The sequence below is a fragment of the Ornithorhynchus anatinus genome, chromosome 8 (genome assembly GCF_004115215.2).
Source record: "Ornithorhynchus anatinus isolate Pmale09 chromosome 8, mOrnAna1.pri.v4, whole genome shotgun sequence".
Taxonomy (NCBI): domain Eukaryota; kingdom Metazoa; phylum Chordata; class Mammalia; order Monotremata; family Ornithorhynchidae; genus Ornithorhynchus; species Ornithorhynchus anatinus.
The window spans coordinates 64,254,246-64,277,374 of NC_041735.1; the positions used below are offsets into that span (position 1 = coordinate 64,254,246).

The following is a 23,129-nucleotide window of genomic DNA, read 5'->3' on the forward strand; positions in this document are numbered from 1 at the left end:
ATGGAAGGATAGACATCTGAATTCTTGATTTTTCTGCCATTTCAGTAAAGCAAAGTTGAATAATTTAGAGCTCACTTCCTCCAAGAGGCCTTCCCAGACTGAGCTTCCCCTTTTCCCTCTGCTCCCTCCACCTTCCCCCCTTCACCTCCCATCAGCTAAGCCCCCTTTCCCTCTGCTCCTCTACCTCTCCCTTCCCCTCCCCTCAGCACTGTGCTCATTTGTATATATTTTTATTACCCTATTCATTTTGTTAATGATGTGCACATCCCCTTCATTCTATTTGTCATGATTATGTTGTCTTGTTTTTGTCCATCTCCCCCGATTAGTCTATGAGCCCGTCATTGGGCAGGGATTGTCTCTGTTGCCGAACTGTACATTCCAAGCGTTTAATACAGTGCTCTGCACACAGTAAGTGCTCAATAAATACTATTGAATGAATGAATGAATAATGAGCCTGGCTGATAAGTTGAAACTGTGGTTCTGAGCCATCCCTTTTAAGGTTTATAAGGTACTCTGTGGAAGGGAAAAGAAAACAAAAAATACAGTGATTCTTTTTTGAAAAAAGCAACACAACCTTCCTATCCTTTCCGCATCTGCCTCCCATGAGGAAGACCAAAGGTTAATTTGCGATAGTTCTGTGGCTGCATTTTAGGACAAAGATACTTTAAATCGAAGACTTATCTAAGCATGGAGCAAATTGGAAGTGAACGGAATGAAGAGGGATTGCTTATGAGGAGCAGCATGGCCTCGTGGAAAGACCACAGGCCCGATCATCTGAGAACCTGTGTTCTCATTCCAGCTCAGCAACTTTATTGTTGGGTGGTATTATGCAAGTCACTTAAGATTCTCTGTGTCTCACTTACCTCATCTGTAAAACAGAGATTAAAACTGTGAGACAGACATAGTAAATTATGGAGTTGTACATGAGTGTTGTGGGACTAGGGAAGGGGTGAATATCAAGAGCGATAAGGGTACAGAAACAAGTGCATAGTAATGTCGAAGGAAATGGGAGTAGGGGAAATGGGGGCTTAGACAAGACGGCCTCTCAGAGTAGATACAATTTTAACAAAGCTTTGAATGGCAGGAGGTGTGGTGCTTTGTCATAAAAATGAAGGGAGGAAGAATTCTAGGTCAGAAATAGCATGTGGGGAAGGGATCGGCAGCAATAGGGGAGCCAAATTTGTGGACAGTGATTATGAAATTGAATGAGACTTCAGGCTTCTCCATGGCAAATTTAAAGGCCAGTATTCCTGAAAACAGTGACTTCAAATTGATTTTTGTGTTTGTTTTACAGACATTAACACAGATAACTCTTCTCCTGAGGATTTGCTACATCATCCTGACGATAACTTCCATTGGATTCCTTATCGAAAAAAGGCAAGACCTTCAGTTTTTCTCTCTCTAAAGATCATAATTATTCTTACAGCAAATCATCAACCACAGCTTCAAATAGCTACATTTTCTTAAGATGTAATCTGCTAAGGATTTGGTGTATCTAAATATGTTTTTATTTTTACAGTATTAGTTAAGCACATACTGTGTATCAAAGCACTGTTCTAAGCACTAGGGTAGATACAAGTTAATTAGGTTAGACAAAGTCCTTGTCTCTCAAGGCGCTCAGAGTCTAACCTTTCTTAAAAAAAAAAACAGTAGTATTTATGGAGAATTTATTCTATAAAGAAACTGTAGACTTGTGTGAATACAGTAGAGTTGGAAGACATGAACTATATACTCAAAGAGTTTAAAATTTATCAGTGGAGACAGACACAAAAAGAATTTCAGGTCAGTCAGTGAGTCAATCTGACTAACAATATACTGAGTGCTTACTGTTTGCAGAATACTGTAACTAAACACTTGGGAGAGTATAATATAGCAATAGACACATTCCTTTCCCACAAAGAACTTAAACTAAGTGAAGTACTTAGTAGGGTGCTTTGTACACAGTAAGCACTTGATAAATATGTTTGAATAAAGATGAGGAATAGAATGCTAGACATATGGATGAATAAGTGCATAAACAGAGTGTGTAGTTTACTTACACAGAAATGCTATTAGTGGTTGTGAGTGGATAGGTACATAAGTGACACTAAAACAAGTTTTTGGGTTTTTTTTTTTTTTTTTAAATGCCAAAAAGTATCTCAGAATGGTAGAAGGAAGTTCACCTTATTTTTATTTATTTTTTTTTTAAGAATGTGAGTGGTCCAAAGTACATTAGAGGAAAGAAAAAGCTATAGTGATGAGCCAGTGGAAAATGCATTTAAATATGAAAATTTAGAACTATTTATCCCACCTAGAAAAACATGGTTCAGATTTTCATTCTGGAATAATGAAGTTTCTATCACCTTATTTTCAAAATGTGTAAATGGATCATAATCCTGGTTCAAATGCAGTTTGCAAATAAGTAGAGTACATAAAATTTACCAGTCCACATTTTCTTTTAATAGTGCAGTTCTATTAGTAGATAATAAAGTCATCATTTGCTTCTCCGGGCATAAATCATCCATTTTTCTGACCAAGTGACTATTTGTAAGGCTGTAAAAGAATGCTCTGAAGACTTTTTTTTTTTTTTTCTTGTGGGCTCACAAGGGAATAAAGTTTCTTCACTTCTGCTAATGGGGGAGATGAAAAACACACAGTAGGTGCTCAATAAATGTTAAGTCACAGTAGGAGGGCAAGCACTGAGGCTCTGAAGACATTAGTGAGGGGAAGTTTTAAAGGCTTCACTGACCCTGAGTTCCAGAGCCTCAGGTAATGGATGGAGTGAAATGTCACACAGCAGGGGAAGGAAGCCCCTAAGTTAGGGAGGAGGAGGAAGGAAAAAGGGGGCAGAATGGCCTAGTGGCTAGAGCATAGTCCTGGGATTTAGAAGGACCTGGCTTCTCAACCCTGCTCCTCTACTTGTTTGCTGTGTGACCTTAGGCAAGTCACTTTACTTCTCTGTCCCTCAGTTCGCTCATCTGTAAAATGGGAATTGAGACTGTGAGACCCATGTGGGACAGGAATCGTTTCTAACTTGATTAGCCTGTATTAACCCAAGCCCTTAATACAATGCTTAACCAATACCATTTAAAAATGCTTTTTTATATAACTCGACTGACCCTGCCACCACTGACTGCTGCTCAGAGTCCCCTAGCCAGGGCCATGTTAACCCTAATGGGGGCCCAGGGCTATTGAATTTTGAGGGTGCTCCATGTGATGTATGCCATCCTTATACAACCTGCATTTGAAGACTTTTCAGTCATTTGTCCACTTTGACTAGACTGTGAGCCCATTGTTGGGTAGGGATTTTCTCTATCTGTTGCCTAATTGTACTTTCCAAGCACTTAGTACAGTGCTCTGCACACAGTAAGCGCTCAATAAATAAGATTGAATGAATGAATTAGCACTTGGAGAGGAATCCTCTCCTTCTCCAGTTTTTTATAATAATAATAATAATATTTTATTTTTTGAGCACTTACTATGTGCTGGGCACTGTACTAAGTGCTGAAGGGATATAAGAGAAGCAGCATGGCTTAGTGGAAAAAGTTCGGACTTGGGAGTCAGAAGACATGGATTCTAATCCCGGCTCCATCAGTTTTATGCTTGTGACCTTGGGCAAGCCACTTAACTTCTCTGTGCCTCAGTTACCTCACTTGTAAAATGGGGATTAAAACTGTGAGCCCCACGTAGGTCAACCTGATTACCTTGAATCTACCCCAACACTTAGATGGTGCTTAGCACATAGTAGGCACTTAAATTCCATCATTATTATTACAAGCAAATCAGGTCAGACGCAGTTGCGTTACCATGTGGGGCTCACTGTCTCAATTCCCATTTTACAGATGAGGTAACTGAGGCACAGTGAAGTGAAGTAACTTGCTCAAGGTCATACAGCAGACAAATGGCAGAGCCAGGATTAGAATCCATGACCTTCTGGCTTGCAGGCCCGTGCTTTATCCATTACATCATGGTGAGGGGATCACGCTAACGCATCTTTGGCCCCAGGACAGGTGGTCTCCCTCGGATGAAGCTGGTGAAGTTCTATCTGGATCAGCTCCTTTTCAACCAATTCTCTTGAGTCAGGGGAAGGGGAGGAGAAAACAGGACAGGTAAAGGGGTGTTGCTCCATTCTTGCTCATGTATCCCTTTTCTGCTGAAAATAGTCTTTGAAAGAGATGATATATGCAGAATGTTGGATAACCTGCAGAGGACAGAAGTTTGAGTTGGGAGTACCAGTATTGCTGCCGAAAGGATGTGTGAAGTAATATTAGGGAACAGGTTGCAGGATTGAAATCCCAACTGAATGCAGGAGGTAAATATCAGAGAGGAGTCAAAGACAAAACTAATCGTGTGATCTTCTGAGCCAGGAAGAATTGCAAAAAGTTAAGAAGAAAAGACTTAGGGGGGAAAATAAGTTCAGTTTTTGTCATATGGAGCTTAAATGTTCCAAACAGCCAGCAGAATGATGTCTCGAAGTCAGAAGGGCCTTCCAAAATGGTAAATCAGGTGTTAGGAGGCTAGAAATAAAACTTGGGAAGAAAACCAGGTGTTTCTTGTTGGAAGGCTCATTCACAATACATGAATGATACGCAGTTAATTTCTTCTCATCCACCTACTATTGTTGGACCAGAAGCAAGGTGATGTAGAGAACATGTCTTGAAGGGCAAGAAAACTGGGTTGTAATTCCGCTCTGCCACTTGCCTTGGGGATTCAATCCCTGTCCTCCCTTCTACTGAGACTGTAAGCCCCATGTAGGTCAGGGATTGTTTCTGACTTCTGTGTACCCCAGTGCTTAGAACAGTGTTCAACATATAGTGAGCACTCAAAAACCATGAGTAGATAGCCTGGGAAAATTAGAAAAGAATTAGCATATCTATACTCAGTTCTTGGGATAGTATATTATATTTTATAGGTATGATCCCATCTTATAAGGCTCATACAATCTCCAGGGAGATGGGGTCTTGGAGATGTGATTTTCAAAATCTCCTTCCTTCAAGATTCAGAACCCTTTCATTGATACCGATCAGTGTTAATTGCTGCATGTTGCCCTCGGCAACATTAAATGGATTAAATGGATGCTTGTTTCATTTGAGCATGTTTATGGGGCCTCCAGTATCTTTGGGGATTTAAGTACAATATTTCACTGAGTCATTACTTGAGATTGTGGTGGGTGTGTTAACCTAACCCTGGGGACCAAGCTGCAATCATTCTCTTCGAGGTGGTTGTTCACACGTAGGCATTTAAATCCAACTCTTTTAAAATAACAACTTGCCAAAACACACAAAGCCTTGAAAGCGAACTTCCTGAAAAATTTTTAGATAATTATCATCCCATAAAGAAATGTCACATTTGATGTAGGAACAGAATTGACAGAAATAGACTAGATTTTAAGGAGAACTAATCAGTAGATTCATTTGGGTTACGTGAAAATATTTTCTAGTGTTTTGAAATCATGGTTTCAAAAATTATAGTACATATTTTTTAAAAAATTCCTTCAAAAATGCTTTGTATTTCACCTGTTCACCTGTTAAGCTCACTACTTTGCATTCAAGTACTTTAATTGCAACTTTAATGTTAATATATGAAATATTTTTATTTTAAAAAGTTGGTATTAGTTAAGTGCTTACTGAGTGCAGAGCACTGTTCTAAGAGCTGGGGTAGACACAGGGTAATCAGGTTGTCCCACATGAGGCTCACATTTAATCCCCATTTTACAGATGAGGTCACTGAGGCACAGAGAAGTTAAGTGACTTGCCCACAGTCACACAGCTAAGTGGCAGAGCTGGGATTCAAACCCATGACCTCTGACTCCCAAGCCCGGGCTCTTTCCACTGAGCCACGCTGCTGACATTTTTCAATATGTGCTATATTGATGATAATTGGTGGTATTCAAAGACAGTTCTCTGAAGACCCTCAAAACCCATTGCTTCACAGTTACTCTGGGTTCTACAATCTGCCATATTGAAAATAATTTAAAAATCCTAATTAATGAATGGGTTTATGGTGAGAAAATTGGAACAGTAATAGAGTTTTATTCTCTTGAAGACTTGGAATAATCCAATAATAATAGAGGAGGAATTGATAGGATTTATATAGTTAGGTCACTTAAAGTTCCATTTAATAATTAGCCCCATCATGACAATTCTTGTCAAAAATCCTGTAGGCATGTAATGATAGTAATAATAATGGTATTTGTTAATTTTTTTCTATGTGCCAAGCACTGTATTATGCACTGAGATAGATGCAAGATGATCAGATTCCACGTGGTTCACCATCTATATAGGAGGAAGAATTGGTATTGAAGCCCCATTTTTGAGATTAGTGAACTGAGGTATTGAGAGGTTCAGTGACTTGCCCTAGGTCACACAGCAGACAAGTAATAGAGCTGGGATTAGAACCCAGGCCCCCTGATTCCCAACCCTGCACTCTTTCCATTAGGCCACACTGCCAAGATCCTTAGATATGATTCCTGCTCTTTAGATGTTATGGGTCTAAAACAGGTGTGCTTTCAAGCCTCACTGTCATTTACCAAAAGCAGAGATTAAGCACAAAGACAAGGTGTTTTCAAATTTTAGTAGCTTCTTTCTAGTCTTGGGTTATGTAGCTTATGATCTCATGACAAATGCTGCTTTTTTCAAGATACATTCTTAGCCAAGAAATGCACCAAAATAAGAAATAAAAAGGGTAACGCTACCAAGGATGCTGAGAAGAGTCACCGATGAGCCACGGGTGGTGGAAAGTATATTACATTCATCAGTAACACTAGGTCAGATCTCTGTTTTCCATGACTAATTACCCAGAAGAAATACACTATCCACTAATCACTTTTGTGCTTGACACTGAAGGACAGGCCAAACATTTAAATCATAAAACCAAGGTCACTTTCTTCACCACAACACAATCCATCCTCATACTGTTAAAGGCAGATCTTGCCACCAACCAGGCTTTAAACTACCTACCAATGGATAGAGGAGAATTGACAATGTTATCCTTGCTACATATTTAAATGTTTTGTCTAACACTCTACCGTTAATGTTTTGATCTGAGCCTTCAAAATGTCAAAGCAGTGTCAGCACAATTACACACCTTCCTGTTTTTTTCTCCTTTTACCTATTTTATATACTAAAGTTAAAAAAAAAATACATCTCCACTCAGATTTTTCCACCCTCAAAGCTGTGGAATTTTACATTCATCTTTCTTATTCCATTCCCCTCTGACAATCTTACAAGAACTGTATCCAAGTACCTCATTTTCCATCTCTCATTTCCTTCTCCTCCAAATAATTTCAGAGGTTGTGTTGGACATCTTATTTTCATGTCTCACTTCACTGGATAACAGTTTAGCCAAGGGGATGTTGTGTGAAGCCAGATCTATCATGACCAATGAATACTTCATTCCAGGCATTTCCACTTCACCAGCATAAATTATAGAGACAGAGATTTTTTTAATTAAGAGAGAGCACACATGGCCCAATTCAATTAATAACAATCTAGTAATTAAACAAACTTTCTGAAGCCTGATATGGCTCCAAGTTCAAGTACTTACCATTCATCTAAACTCAAACACCAGATGAGTAAAGGAAGAAGAGCTCTGGCAGGCCCCTCTTCCCCAAAATTCTCTCATTTCAGCCTATCTTACTGAGTGGCTGAGCTCTCCCTCAGTTCCTATTGATCCAATCTACCTCCTTCCAGAAGGTTCCAATTAACAGGTAATTCTGGGAAATTTAAGTCCCAGAGAGGAAAGGCCCCCAAAATAGGTTTCATGCCTTTACTTCCGTTGGTGCTCTTCAGTCAATATGACTATGTGAACACACTCAATCTAAATCTAGTCCTCGTATCAGCTATCCACTTTATGCTGGAACTATGTTAAAAGAGAACATTTGTGGGCCACCATACTTGTTTGTATATATTTTTTTTCCCATTCCATATTTCCACATCTGTTTGCTCTGCTGTGAAATATCTGCATACCCGCTTCAATGTGTGAGTGTTTTTATATTTTAGTGTAAAGTAACAATGTGCACAAATATAGAAATTGTTGCCTGTGTATTAGGGAAGCAGTGTGACCTAGTTGAAAGACCACAGACCTTGCAGTCAGAGTTTCTAGATTCTAATCCTTACTCTGAAACATGTCTTTTTTGTGACCTTGGGCAAATCACTCCCATTATCTGTGCCTCAGTTTCCTCAGTGGTAAAAGAGGGATTAAATTTTACAATCTGCTAGTTAGATTGTGAGCCCCATATGGGGCAGGCATTATGTCCCTCCTGATTATCCTATATCTTTCCCAGTGCTTAGTACAGTGCTTTGCACATAGTAGAAGCTTAACATGTATGATAATAATAACAATGACTAATAATAATAATATACACATTGCAGTACAATGAAGTATACACTAGGTCAATATAGTGACTATTGTAATGAGAAGTGGATATTTAGATTAAAATATTTTAACTATCTTGTCATTTCAGACCCAGAGCTGCTATCATGGAAACTGCTCGCTGCTCAATATTTCTCATGCTGTATAGATTTGGTTTTCTGAAACCCTTTTTTCCTGCCTTGACTGCTGCTCTTGAGGTAAGATGTTTGTATTTAAGCAATTATCTTCCTGAGCATGTATTTTCAGGTTGCTTTATGACACCATAACATGGTTAATTATGTATTAAACTAAATTGATATTTCAGTGAACAAATAGTGCCTATAGCTTGTGATGTAGTAGAACTCTAAACCCATTAATCTATCTTAGCTAAAAGAGGGAAGACAAGACCTTCCTACATCTGAAATTTCCAATTCCCATGAGCTCACCTACCTTCAGCCAGTCAGTCATATTATTGAGCACTTACTGTGCATTGTACTAATTGCTCGGGAGAGTACAATATAAGAATATCACAGACATGCTCCCTGTCCACAATGCGCTTACAGTCTAGAGGGGGAGAGGGGCATTAACATAAATAAATTACAGAAACATGAATAAATGTTGTGGGGATGGAGGTGGGGGAGCCGGAGAGGGGCTGAATAAAGGGAGCAAGTCAGAGCAACTCAGAAGGAAGTGGGAGAAGAAGAAAGGAGGGTTTAATCTTTCACATTTGATATGAGAGTGTTTCAGTGCTCTAATTCCATTGGCAGAGTGTACTCCTAGTTACCCTGGTATTTTTGCCTGTTAAAATATTGCCAGCCTGACACGCTTCCCTTAGCAAACTGGCATGAGCTCAATAAGGATGATGCATTTACTATAGTAAATACTGGAACCGAGCTATCAAATGCTATAACCCTTTCTCCTAGCGTAATTGAGCAGGCAGTTCCCTTCTTATTTCTTTACATATTTTCCCAAATATGCATCCTGAACTTTCATAGACTCATAAACTAATGGAGTTGGAAGGGATCTCAAACAGGGCCAACTGAGTTTCCTGCCTCCAGGCAATTGAATGATTGAACCATCCACAGATGGTTGGAGATTTTTTCCTTTAAGAACCACAGTTTGGAGACTCAACAGACGCTGTTGGCAACTCTTCCAATACTTTTCTTTCTTTGTCCATCGACATAAAATCCTTCCTCCTGTTCCACAGAAACAGAAAATTCTTCTGCTCTAACTGAAGCCTATTTCTTTCGGTTTGGTTTTACATAGAATGCAAAAAAGCGTTAGTCGACACCCTGTAGGGATTCTGGTATTCTTCAAATTTTGCCAGAGATCGAAAAGTTTCAGATACAAGTGAATGACCTTCATTTCCCCTGCCCCTTATTCCTAATTCTTCTTTCTTCTGCATCACCCTTACCTTTGGATTTGTTGCTTCTTAACACTTGATAGTCACCCTATCTCCAGAGTCCCGGCTAATGTATATACCCGTAATTTATTTTAATGTCCATCTCCCTCTCTAGACTGTAAGCTCCTTGTGGGCAGGTGACATGTCTACCAACACTGATATATTCTCTCAAGTACTTAGTTTAGTGCTCTGTATACTGTAAATTCTCAATAAACATGATTGATTGACTGATTGATGGGAACTCATCCCAATTTATTAGGATTTTGATGGTCCCCAAACTTTCTCACCTTATAGATCGTGAATAAAAATCTCTTTATGAAAAAAATGACTCTTCTAAACTGATTTGTTCTTTGAGTTTTCCAGTCATCCTTGTGAATGACAAGCTGTTATTGTTATTGCTATTATGATTGTTTAACTTTACTAGCATACATTAAGCAATGTTTTCTATGTATTGGTGTAGATATAAGATCATCAAATCAGACCAAGTGTTATACTTACTTTATTATGAAGTTGTTGTTTTTTTAATTCAAATTATGGTTGTGGTGGGTGGGGCTAAGGCTGAGTTGGATGTCTACATTTCCACCAGAATGTTCTTGGATTACATAGTCTGTAAAACTTGTAATCCTATCGAATCATCCACATAAAATTTGTGTGAAATTGCTGGCCTTCTTGAATGGAAAGGAGTTGAGGAAATCATTCAAAGGACCAGCTGCAAAAATTGCTTGGCCTTATGGAGGTGTTTCAAATAAAAATACCGGACAGGGGATATAGTTCAACCCATTTATCCTTTTTTGTTTTCTGAAGAAGTAGACAAAAGGTCATTTCAAAGGCTTTTAGGGTTGCCTAGAGAAGGCAGGGACATGGATTTACTTGACCTGTCAACTATTATTTCCCTGATCCATTCTCCTTGCCTACAGGGCATATGATGAGTCACCAAGGCGAGAATTCTGGGAAAGAAAAATAAAAGTTACAAAGAAAAATAATAGTTGAATTTTAAAGGCTGTTCCAAGTTTTATCAACAAAAATCTATCTCCCATTCCAGGGTAATTTTGTTTTGTTCCCGCTTAAAATAGTCCATGGTCCATGAAGGAAGAATATGGTATAATCAGTGTAGAAGTAGGGAATAATGGAAAGATCATGGGTCTGGGAGTCAGAGGAGCTGGGTTCTAATCCTGGCTCTGCCAATTGCTTGCTGTGTGACCGTGGACAAGTCACAGCTTCTCTGTGCCCTAATTCTCCAGTTCTCCCTCAAATTTATACTGGGACCCCCATGTAAAACAGGGACTGTGTCCAACCTAATTAACTTGTATCTAGACTGTCTTTCAGTCTAGAGTGGGAGAAAGACATGAAAATAAATTACTGGTGTGAACCTAAGTGCTGTGTGCCTGAGATTAGGATGAAGAAAGTGTATACAATCAAATGAAACAGCGATGAAGAAGGGAGAGGGAGTAGGGGAAATGAGGATTTAGTTGAAGAAGGCCTCCTGGAGGAGATATGATTTTAATAAGGCTTTGAAGGTGGGAAAAATGATTGTCAGATATGAAGCAGGAGGTGAGCACTTATTGTATGCAGTCCCTCAATCAATCATGTTTATTAATCAATTAATTAATTGTATTCACAGTGCAGAGCACTGTACCAATTGCTTGGGAGAGTAGAGAGTAGTGAAATAGCATGAGTTGGTGGCTAGCGTACGGACCTGGAGTCACAAGGTCCTGGGTTCCGATTCCGGCTCTGCCACAGGTCTGCTGTGTGACCTTGGACAAGTCACTTCAATTCTCTGTGCTTCAGTCACCTGATCTGTAAAAGAGGGACTGAACCTAGGAGCCCCATGAAGGACAGGGACTGTGTCCAACCCGGTTTGCTTGTATCCACCTCAGCGCTGTACAGTAGTACAATACTTAGCACATAGTAAGCACTTAACAAATGCCATTAATATTATTACTATTACTATTGCAGTGCAATGACGTGAGTAGAAGCCATGCCTGTCCTCAAATTGCTTATCGATCTAAAGGGGGAAGGAGAAATTTAAATGAAGCACACTTAGAGGAAATGGAAGAGTATAAGGATATGTACGTAAATGTTGAGGGGTTGAAAGAGGGGTGATTATCTAAATGCCCCAGAATTAAGGGGTACAGACCCAAGGCAGGACAGAAGAGAGGGTGAATAGGATGGGAAAATAAGGAGCTAGTCAGGGAAGATTTCTTGGAAAAGTTGTGATTGCATTCTCCCTGAGGGGATGGATTACATTTTGTGTTTCTTCTGAATATTCTCCACTGAGTTTGGGTGGATTTTAAAGTTACTAATATAAATGGAATTAGATAACCTTCCCCCCAAATGCAAATCCTGAAGATTTTCCTGCCTTCCCTTTCTATGCATGTAGTGAAAATTGACCAACAAAAGTTCCAGTCGCCGATTATGATCCTGTTATCCTGACCATCCTGCCTGCCCTAGCCACTGTGCAGTGCTAAACTCCCTCCTCTTTGCCTGATGTGTTTCCCTAAATCCTGTGTTAAACTGTATTTCTAAGGCATGTTTTTAGCTTCAGACAAGCAAGCAAGCAGAATAGTATTGGTAGTATTGGTCGGCTTTACGTAACATAGCAATAGTTTAGACCATTCACATGGATTTCCTTGGGTCAGAGAAAGATTTAAGACTGCACATTGCAAAATGTACAGGGCTGAGTGCACACTTTAGTGTCACATTTTTAGATTCTGATTGTTTATGCATAATTTGAGTGTTGTGCTTCCATGCTTCTGATTTTCTGAAACAGTGGGATAGTAGTCTCTGGATGGAAATCAGATGATGATGATGATGATGATGATGATGGTGGTTATTGCTTTTGATGATAATAGTGATATTTGTTAAGTGCTGATTATGTGCCAAGCACTGTTCTAAGCACTCGGGTAGATACAGATGAGGAAACCGAGGCCCAGAGAAGTTAAGTGACTTGCCCAAAGTCACACAGCTGATGGGTGGCAGAGCTGGGATTAGAACCCACAACCTCCGACTCCCAAGCTTGGGCCCTTTCCACTAATCCACGTACTTTTCTGGATTGTGTACACAGGCAATACACAACTACCTTCTAAAACTTCTAGGAGAATAAGGGCAGGATACAGTGATGCATATTTTTCTAATAACAAGCAGGAAAGTGTGACAAATGACCTAAAGATCAAGAGTTTGTTAGGGGCTATGTTTCTGGAAGTGTTGCCAATTTCCTGCATAAGGTTAATATGATACAGTGGAAAAAAAAAGTAATGTATGAGCCTATTGTGAATTTTCTCCTGAAGAGGAAACAATACTGAAAAATCTGAGGTATAAAAAAAAAGTCATCCTCTAAGACAGATTTTCAACTCTTTCTCATTGGATTGGTGTCACATCCTTCTTTTAAAATCCAAGTTTATTTTGGTCTTTTAATCAGCATATACCAGAGTACAGCAGTTGCTTTGGGGTTGAAGGATGTTTTTGTTTAACTTTGAGGGTTGTAGCATTGAAACATTTTGCCATTCTCAATGTGTAGATTTGAATGACCTAGAGTGAACGCTATATGAAGCCATGTTCTTTAGGGTCACAGGCAATGCTTGTCGGTAGGAATTGTGGATATTCATTCATTCATTTATTCATTCAGGCATATTTACTGAGTGCTTACTGTGTGCAGAGCACTGTACTAAGCACTTGGGAGAGTACAACACAACACAACAATAACAGACAAATTCCCTGCCCACAATAAGCTTACAGTCTGGGTGGGGGTGGGGAGGCAGACATTAAGATAAATAAATAGATAGATAACAGAATATCAAAGGGTAGTTAATCTTTGGATTGATTCACCCTCCGTCTTTCACTATTTCATTCCATGTTCTATGCAATTTCTGATTTTTTTTTTTTTTTAAATTTACTAAGTCCTCACCTGAAGCAGGGCCCATCCCAGTGTCAACATAAAAGTGCCAAGAAATCATTTCAATATTCAAAATGCAGATCTCAGAAAAGCAATTACTTAAATTAGCGATTGCCAGCCAGAGCCCCAAATTTCCACATTGTCTGGACTAGCACAATGCGAAAAAGGAAGGAAATGAAAATGGTAACTAAGCTCCTCATTTTAAAAGAAGTCAGGGTGAAAAGGGAGAAAGCAGCATAGTGTAGTGGATAGAGAAGCAGTATGGCTCAGTGGAAAGAGCCCGGGTTTAGGAGTCAGAGGTCATGGGTTCTAATCCCGGCTCTGCCACCTATCAGCTATGTGACTGTGGGCAAGTCACTTCACTTCTCTGTGACTCAGTTACCTCATCTGTAAAATGAGATGAAGACTGTGAGCCCCATGTGGGACAACCTGATTACCCTGTATCTACCCCAGCGCTTAGAACAGTGCTCAGCACATAGTAAGTGCTTAACAAATACCAACATTAATCAATTAATTAGAGCACAGGTCTGGGAGTCAGAAGGACCTGGATTCTAGACCCTGCTCTGCAACATGTCTGCTTTGTGAACTTAGACAAGACACTTCACTTCTCTGGGCCTCCTTTACCTCATCTGGAAAGTGGAGATTGAGACTCTGAGCCCCATGTGAAACGGGGACTGCATCCAGCCTGATTTGCTTTCATCTACCACAGAGCTTAGTACATTGTAAGCACTTAACGAAAAAACAAAAACCATTATTAGTAGTAGTAGTAAGCAGGAGGAGAAGGAGGAGGAGGAAGAGGACTATTAAGAATGTGAGCCCCGGGACAGGAATTGTGTCCAACCCGATTTGCTTGTATCCACACATTTAATACAGTGCCCGGCAAGTAAAAAGTGCTTAACAAATGCCACGATTATTATCTTTATCAGCATAATAACCATATTTTTTCCTATAAAAGATGATGGTTTGGGAGAATAGAGACATTAGTTGTCAACCCCTAGAAGGCAGGGATTGTGTCTGCGTCAGGAGGGCTTAATATAATGCTCTGCAAACAGTAAGTGCTCAATTTACTTTAATTTACTTTAATTACTTTAATTTACTGACTGATATTTATTGAACTGCAACTGGCTGTGTGTTGCAACACAGGTATAACTTGAGTCATTAGAATATGCTTCCCTGATGGTTTTAATGTCTTGCCTAAGCTGAGGGTTTTAAGCCATTATTTTACCCGAGCATCTGCAGTTACCAGATCTTAAATTCCTGTAAATGCATTCAGAAATTGAACTCAACAGCAATATTTTCCTAAATGGAACCTAACAACTTTGCAACGATACTGTAGACAGGGACCATGACTACCACCTCTGTGATATTGTATTCTCCCAAGAACTTAGCACAGTGCTCTGCACAAGTAAATGCTCAGTAAATACTATTGATTGATTGATTGATACACTGCTTGGGAAATTCTGGTTACATTAAGGGCTTTTGCTCTATATCCAGTATTTTCTCCTAGTATTTCAAGTCCTAGAATACAGATTCATATGTTCTTTATAGGAGTCTAAAATATATTTTGATTGAAAAAATTAAGTGTAATTGTTTCGGGGCTTATAAAATTACTTTTTTTTTTCTCTTTTGTTTCTCTCAAACCTGCTCACTCTTTTCTTTGTCTCCAACATGTCTTCTCCTTCATGGGTGCATATGCTCTATTCAGATTCAATTAGTACTGGCTGGCCAGAACGGATTATATTGCAAGAACACTCTAGAGCCTGTCCATTTTCTTTTCTAAGTAAACACTTAAGTTTTTCTGTTGAAGATATGAGTGGCCTTCTGATCTTCTGTGGGATGGGTCACTCATCAAGGGATTCTCTGCTCATGGGAGTAGAAACTGCCCCTCTCCATCCCACCTCCACAGCTGCATTCTGATGCCTCCAGCATCCACCTTCCCACCCCGGGAGCTGACAGCAAGGCCTGATGAAGCCACGATCCTGTCAGCCTCTCCCTCTCTCCCTCTGGGGGCCAGGACTCCCTTCGAGTCTGTCAGCTCGTCATGGGCAGAGAACGTATCTGCTAACGCTGTTGTATTGCATTCATTCAGTTGATCGTATTTATTCATTCATTCAATAGCATTTATTGAGTGCTTACTGTGTGCAGAGCACTGTACTAAGCACTTGGAATGTACAAATCGGCAACAGATAGAGACAGTCCCTGCCCTTTGATGGGCTTACAGTCTAATCGGGGGAGATGGACAGACAAGAACAATAGCAATAAATATAATCTAGTATTTATTGAGTGTCTCTGAGTACAGAAGACTGTGCTAAGCCCTTGGGAGAGTACACTATAACAATAAACTGACACATTCCCTGCCCATAACGAGCTGACAGTCTAAAAGTGTTTGTACTCTCATTCATTCATTCCATTAAATTTATTGAGCGCTTACTGTGTGCAGAGCACTGTACTGAGCACTTGGAAAGTACAATTCAGCAACAAATAGAAATAATCTCTACCCAACTATGAGCTCACAGTCTAGAAGGGGAGCGGACAGGCATCAAAGCAATTAAATAGACATCAAGAGCATCAATATAAATGATTAGAATTATATATATATATATATATATATATATATATATATATATATATATAAAATTCTAATCATTTATATTATTATATAATATATATATATTATTATATATATAATATATTATATTATCATCAATATAAGAAATAGAATAATAAATATGTACGGATAGACACAAGTGTTCTGGGGAGAGGGGGAGAGCAGAGGGAGGGAGTTGGGGCTATGGGGAGGGGAAGAGGAGCAAGGAAAAGGGGGGCTCACTCTGGGAAGGCCTCCCGGAGGAGGTGAGCTTTCAGTAGGACTTGGGAGGGGGAGTGTGCTCTTAAGTGCTTAGTACAGTGCTCGGCACACAGTAAGTGCTCAATAAATACCGCCAATTAAGATAATAGCTTGAAGTAATCCAGACCATCAGAAATTTAATCAGGAAGTTGCCTGTTTTGGTTTTTTTTCGATCCTCAGCATCAGGCTTTGTTAGGTGTACCTTAAGCCCAGGTGAAGGATCAATGGAATCACGGAATAGCATCTTCTTCAACTAAGCCCTCCTTTCCCCAACTCACTCTCCCTTCTGCGTCTTCTACGCACTTGGATCCGTACCCTTTGAGCACTGGACTTCCACCTCATCTTCAATCCCACGGGACTTATATATTTACATAAACAGCATGGCCTTTTGGAAGGAGCACAAGCCTGAGAGTCAGAGGACATGGGTTCTAATCCCATCTCCAATACTGATCTGCTTTGTGACTGTGGACAAGTCACCTCACTTCTCTGTGCCTCAGTTTCCTCATCTGTGAAATGGGGAATAAATCATACTCCATCATACATAGACTGTGAACCCCATATGGTACAGGGACTGTATCCATCTTCATTATCTTGTATCCGCCCCAGATTTCCAAGCAGTGCTTCACAAACAGTAAGGACTTAACAAATACCATAATTATTATGACTATCATTTATTCATTTATATTAATGTCTATGGTTTACCAACTCCAAAAGCAGCATGGTGTAGTGAATAGAGCACAGGTCTGGGAGTCAGAAGGTCATGAGTTCTAATTCTGACTCCTCCACTTTCATACATTCAATAGTATTTACTGAGTACTTACTATATGCAGAGCACTGTACTAAGCGCTTGGAATGGACAATTTGGCAACAGATAGAGGCAATCCCTGTCCAATAACGGGCTCACAAGTCTAAACCTGTCTGCTGTGTAGCCTTGGGCAAGTCACTTCACTTCTCTGGGCCTCAGTTCCGTCATCTGGAAAAGGAGGATTAAGACTGTGAGCCCCATGCGGGACAGGGACCGTGTGCAACGTGATCACCTTGTATCTACCCCAGTGCTTAGAACAGCGCTTGGCACATAGTAAGTAGTTAACAAATACCGTAATTAATTAACTCTGTTGTATCATACTCTCCCAAATGCTTAGTACAGTGCTCTTCACTTAGTAAGCACTCAGTAAATGCCACTAAGGGATTGATGGGCACTCAGAAATTCAGCTGTGGTGATTCTGGGCTCAAATGTGAAGTGACTCGTTGGCTCAGAGAGGTTCAGATTGCTGTTCTCCAGCACCATTTCTGTCCTGGACTTTGAGACTCATCTGGCGTGGCCTGAATGTCTGTGTAGGACAGATCAGCCCAAAGGGGAACAGACAGGCTCCATGTTTGTGATACCGAGATCAACCTGGGGAGACTTGTTTGTTCAGGTTGCATTTCTGCAAGCCTTAGCGTTCAATTAGATCTAGAAGTCTGAGGTGACTTTAGATCTAAAAATTAGCGGTTAGTTCCCCTGGGTTGGGTTTGTGGGTAGGAGGCTGCACCAGCCTTCTGAGGGTCTTCCAGTTCAGGGATTAAGTTTAACAGTCTGGTCACTGAGGACATGTCCTCTGCTGTGTGTTACAGTCCTCTAGGCTGTAAATTTGTCATGGGCAGGGAATGCGTCTGTTTATTGTTGCACTGTAGTCCCGATTCTTTGGAACTGTGGTGTTGGAGGAGGCATATGTGAATACCACGGACTGCCCGAAAGACCAACAGATTTCAGAGCAAATTAAACTAAAGTAGCCCCTTGGGAGGCCAACTGGCTGGATTTAGATTAGCATATTTTGGTCACATAATCAGGAGGACTAATTCTCTGGAGAAGACACTAATGCTAGGAAAAGTCGCGGATAAAACGTAGAGAAGAAGCGTGGCTCAGTGGAAAGAGCACAGGTTTGGGAGTCAGAGGTCATGAGTTCGAATCCCTGCTCTGCCACTTGTCAGCTGTGTGACTGTGGGCAAGTCACTTGACTTCTCTGTGCCTCAGTTCCCTCATCTGTAAAATGGGGATTAACTGTGAGCCTCACGTGGGACAATCTGATTACCCTGTATCTACCCCAGCGCTTAAACAGTGCTTGGCACATAGTAAGTGCTTAACAAATACCAACATTATTAAGAGGCAGATCAGCATCTAGAGACCAGAACAACAGTAATGGAAGAACCATTAGAAAGGTTGCGTATTACGACAGAGGTCTGGATGTTCTGGAGAAAGTATATCCATGGAGTCTCCATTAATTGGAAATGACTCGACCGCACTTAATAACAACTCCCCCAAGGGCTTAGTACAGAACTTTGCACACAGTAAGTGCTCAGTAAATATGCTTGAATGAATGAATGAGTGAATGAATGAATTCCCTGAGTAATGACAGGCAAAACCAATCCCAGTTTGCACCCAGGTTTTTTGGGAGAAAGTGAAGCTGTAGCTCATGGACCTGGGCAGAGAGACAGTGGGTGCTACAGTCAGGAAATGGCTTCTGCATCTCAGTTAAGAACACTGCTCTGGGGATTTTGCGTCTTCAATACCTTCCTACAGGTCCCACTCCTTCTCCAGATAATTGATATAATAATAACAATAATAATAATGATAATAGTATTTGTTAAGTGTTTACTATATGCCAGGCACTGTACTAAGTGTGAGGATGGATACAAGCGAATCAGATTGTACACAGTCCATGTCCAACATGGGGCTTACAATCTTAATCCCATTTTACAGATGAGGTAAGAGAAGCACAGGGAAGTTAAGTGACTTGCCCAAGGCCTCACAGTAGAGAAGTGGTGAAGTGGTATCAGAACGCATGACCCTCTGACTCTCAAGCCCATGTTCTAGCCATTATGCCATGGCTAGAGAGGTGCCAGAAAGCCACAAAAGATGGTGAACGCTACAGATGTCTCTCAGATGGTTGTAATTTTTTGGTCACTTCCCAAAGATTGTGAACTTGAACCTGTGACCTAAATGTGAAGACTTTTAGTCCATTTTCCAAAATTCTCTAGGATACTGGGGAAAGGTGGGGCGTTGTTTCTAATTGGGACCATTCCGTCAACTCTCCCGCTTTTGTCCGTGATCTACTGCTGCACACGTCCATGTTCATCGAAAAAGGAAGTGAAATGCATATCCCAACTTCTTCCACTTCTGTTCTCATGCGAGTCCCAGCAGTTTGACTGCTTGCAAACATACCCGCTTTCTCTGGCTCACACGTTCTCATTCACGGTAAATGTGACAGACACACTAATTCTCTCATTCTTGCACTCACTCATTCCTCTCACCTATATGCACACATTCCTTCTTTTCACTTGCTCACACGTAATCTATTCTTCCCAAGGTGCACCTGTGCGTCTGTTACTCATTTAGGGTTTTGTTTTTGTCAATATGTATGTGTGTGGATAACTTTCAAACTATCAGGCCTGCTGAGCCTTTACACCAGAAGGAGGGAGAAAGGGTCAGAGGTAAGTAGCTCTATATTTGCTAGTCCAGAACGTGGATGTTAATTTAGTGGAGGAAGGAGATTTGTGAATATAATATGTGAAATGGCCAAGTAGAATCCATATTTTAATGTTAGATGTAAATAAAATGCCAAGGACATTGAGAAGCATCGTGGCCTGATGGATGGAGAAAAGGCCTGAGAGTCAGAAGGACCTGGGTTCTAGTCCTGCCACCACCACCTGTCCGCTGTGTGATCTTGTGCAAGTCACTCAACTTTCCTGTGCCTCATCTGTACAATGGGGATTAAGACTGTGAGTCCCGTGTAGGACACAGTCCAACCTGTTTACCTTCTATCGACCCCAGCTCTTAAAACAGTGGTTGGCACATAGAAAGTTTACCATTGTCTCCTTCTGCACAATAAGCTCGAGCCTCTACCCTCTACTTTCTCCCATGCCGCTGCTGCGCAGCTATGGGGAGTTTTGCCTTATAGCAAATTGCCTTTCACTCACTAGCCACTGCCCAAGCTAAGAATGGAATGGTTATGCCTCTGCTTAACTCTCCTTTCCATAGTTGAGACTGATAGAGGACTGGAAATTTTCCAGGTACAACCCTAAGAGGGAAAGTCATAAAAATATTGTGCTCACTTTGGCAGCACATATACGAAAATTGGAACAGTACAGAGAAGATTAGCATGGCCCCTGTGCTTAGTACGGAGCCTGGAACATATTAAGTGCTTAACAAATATCACAGTTATCATTATTACTTCACTTCTCTGTGCCTTGTTGCCTCATCTGCAATACTATTGAATGAATCATCTGTAAAATGGGTATTAAGACTGTGATTCCCAAATAGACTGTGAGTCTCAGGTGGGACAGGGACTGTGTCCAACCTGATTTGCTTGTATCCACCCCAGCACTTTAGTACAGGGCCTAACACATAATAAGTACTTAACAAATGCCATAATTATTATTATCATCATAATAATGGGAGAGTATAGTACAACAGTAAACAGAAACATTCCCTAAGGCATGTTGCTGTGAACATCAACTCAATAGTCAATCAATTGCATTTATCAAGTGCTTCCCGTGTGCAGAACACTATTCCAAGAGCTTGTGAGAGTATATTATAACAGAGTTGGTAGACATATTCCTTGCCTGCAACAACCTTACAGTCAGAGGGAATGTTCTGATGGACCTCCATAAGTAACAAGCCTAATGAAAAGAGCACTGGTCTGGTTGTACCAGTATCACCCTCCGCCTGCTCTGTGACCTTGCACCAGTCACTTAATTTTCTGTGCCTCAGTTCCCTCATATGTAAAATGGGAACAAAATAGCTGTTCTCCCTTCTGTTGAGATGGAGATTATATTTGGTCTTGTTATCCCGTAGCTACCCTAGTGCTTTAGCACATAGGAAGCATTTCCTAAATACCATCATTAATATTAGATTATTATTCCTTTTATGACTAGTCAGCGACATCTCTGGTCACCCCAGCCCAATCAGGAGCAGGGCATTTGGTTTCCTTGAAGACCATGGCTTTGAGCAAAATTAGTTTTTGTTTTAGTAAGTTATGAGGGTGACAAAGAAAGTCCATGCCCTTGACATAATTTCTTTTCTGTTTAAGACATCAATACAGGATGTTAGTTTAACTTTTGCCAGGCAAAGACCTGTGGTTTAGACAATAGAAAGCACAATGGAATAATTACAACTTCTTTGGCCATTAACCTAAATAGTATAATTGCATGCCATTTCCAGGGCAGGGGAATGGAATTTGTCTTGTTAGGGAAGTGCTGTAGGTTTGTAGGGAAAGGGCAGGATATGAATGTGGAAACCTTTTCCTTCAATCCTATTTCTCCCACTGAATTTGTCTGCATTCTGGCAAATCACTGCCCGTTCTGGGCTTCAATTTACTTTATTAATAATCATAATCATAATAATCATAATCATAATAATCATAATTCCTAAGCATTTACTATGTGTCAGGGATTGCTCCAAGTTCTGGGGTAGACAATAGTTATTCACGTCAGACACAATGGCTGTTCCTCAAAGGTTTTTCTAGATTTTATCAAAACATTTTTTTTTTATCCTTAACAATAACTAATGCTGCAAGAACTGAGCCCACTTAAATAGATGGGAGAACAGGCATTTACTTCCCGTTTTATAGATGAGGAAACTGAGGCATGAAGAAGCTAAGTGATGTGCCCAAGGTCACCCAGCAGGCAAGTGGCAGAGCTGGGATTAGAACCCGAGTCCTCTGACTCCCAGGTTTGTGCTCTTGGTTTTATTGTTGTTGTTGCTTGTTTGTTTTAATGTTATCTGTTAAACACTTACTATGTGTCAGGCATTGTTCTAAATGCTGGGGAAGCAGCGTGGCTCAGTGGAAAGAGCCTGGGCTTCGGAGTCATAGGTTCGACTCCCAGCTCTGCCACTTGTCAGCTCTGTGACTGTGGGCAAGTCACTTAACTTCTCTGTGCCTCGGCTACCTCATCTGTAAAATGGGGATTAACTGTGAGCCTCACGTGGGACAACCTGATTACCCTGTATCTACCCCAGAGCTTAGAACAGTGCTCTGCACATAGTAAGCACTTAACAAATACCAACATTATTATTATTATTATACAAGTTAATCAGGTTGGACACAGTCCCTATCTCATATGAGGTTTACAGTCTTAATCCCCATTTTGCAGATGCGGTGACTAAAGCCCAGAGAAGGGCTTGCTCAAGGTTACACACAGAAAATTGATGGAGCTAGGATTAGAAGGCAGGTTTTCTCACTCCTAGGTACATGCTCTCTCCATTGGTCCCTGCTGCTTCTCTTATTATTATCTATGAAAGGAGGGCTGCTGTGAGAATAAATGCAGTATTACGGATAATCTTATCAGAGACAAGTTGCACAATTTTATAATGACTACTAAATAAGTGTCTCCTTCTGGTGTGCTTTGAAATTTGGTATCCAAAAAGCATTACAATCGATCATCACGTTGTCCCCTCCTACCTCTCCTCCCTACTCTCCTTCTACCAGCCCAGCCCGCACAGTTCTCTCTTCTCATGCCGACCTTCTCACTGTACCTCAATCTCGTCTATCTCACCGCTGACCCCTCTCCCACATCCTCCCTCTGGCCTGCAACACCCTCCCTCTTCATATTAGACAATGACTCTCCTCTCCTTCAAAGTCTTATTCAAGGCACTTCTCCTCCAAGAGGCTTTCCCT

The 23,129-nt window shown here is 40.6% G+C and overlaps 1 protein-coding gene and 1 non-coding gene across 4 annotated transcripts in view; both read left to right on the forward strand.

The window, feature by feature from the left end:
- Positions 1-23,129, forward strand: part of AGMO (alkylglycerol monooxygenase) — a 342,244-nt gene that overhangs the window by 210,227 nt on the left and 108,888 nt on the right. For all 3 annotated transcript variants that reach the window (XM_029071245.2, XM_029071247.2, XM_029071246.2), the window contains 2 exons: positions 1,295-1,377; positions 8,444-8,549. In XM_029071245.2, the coding sequence (XP_028927078.1) occupies positions 1,295-1,377; positions 8,444-8,549 (189 nt within the window). The remainder of the gene's footprint in view (positions 1-1,294; positions 1,378-8,443; positions 8,550-23,129) is intronic.
- LOC114813983 lies at positions 20,558-20,666 on the forward strand. The gene has a single exon (XR_003761727.1). It is a non-coding gene; the product is annotated as a U6 spliceosomal RNA (small nuclear RNA).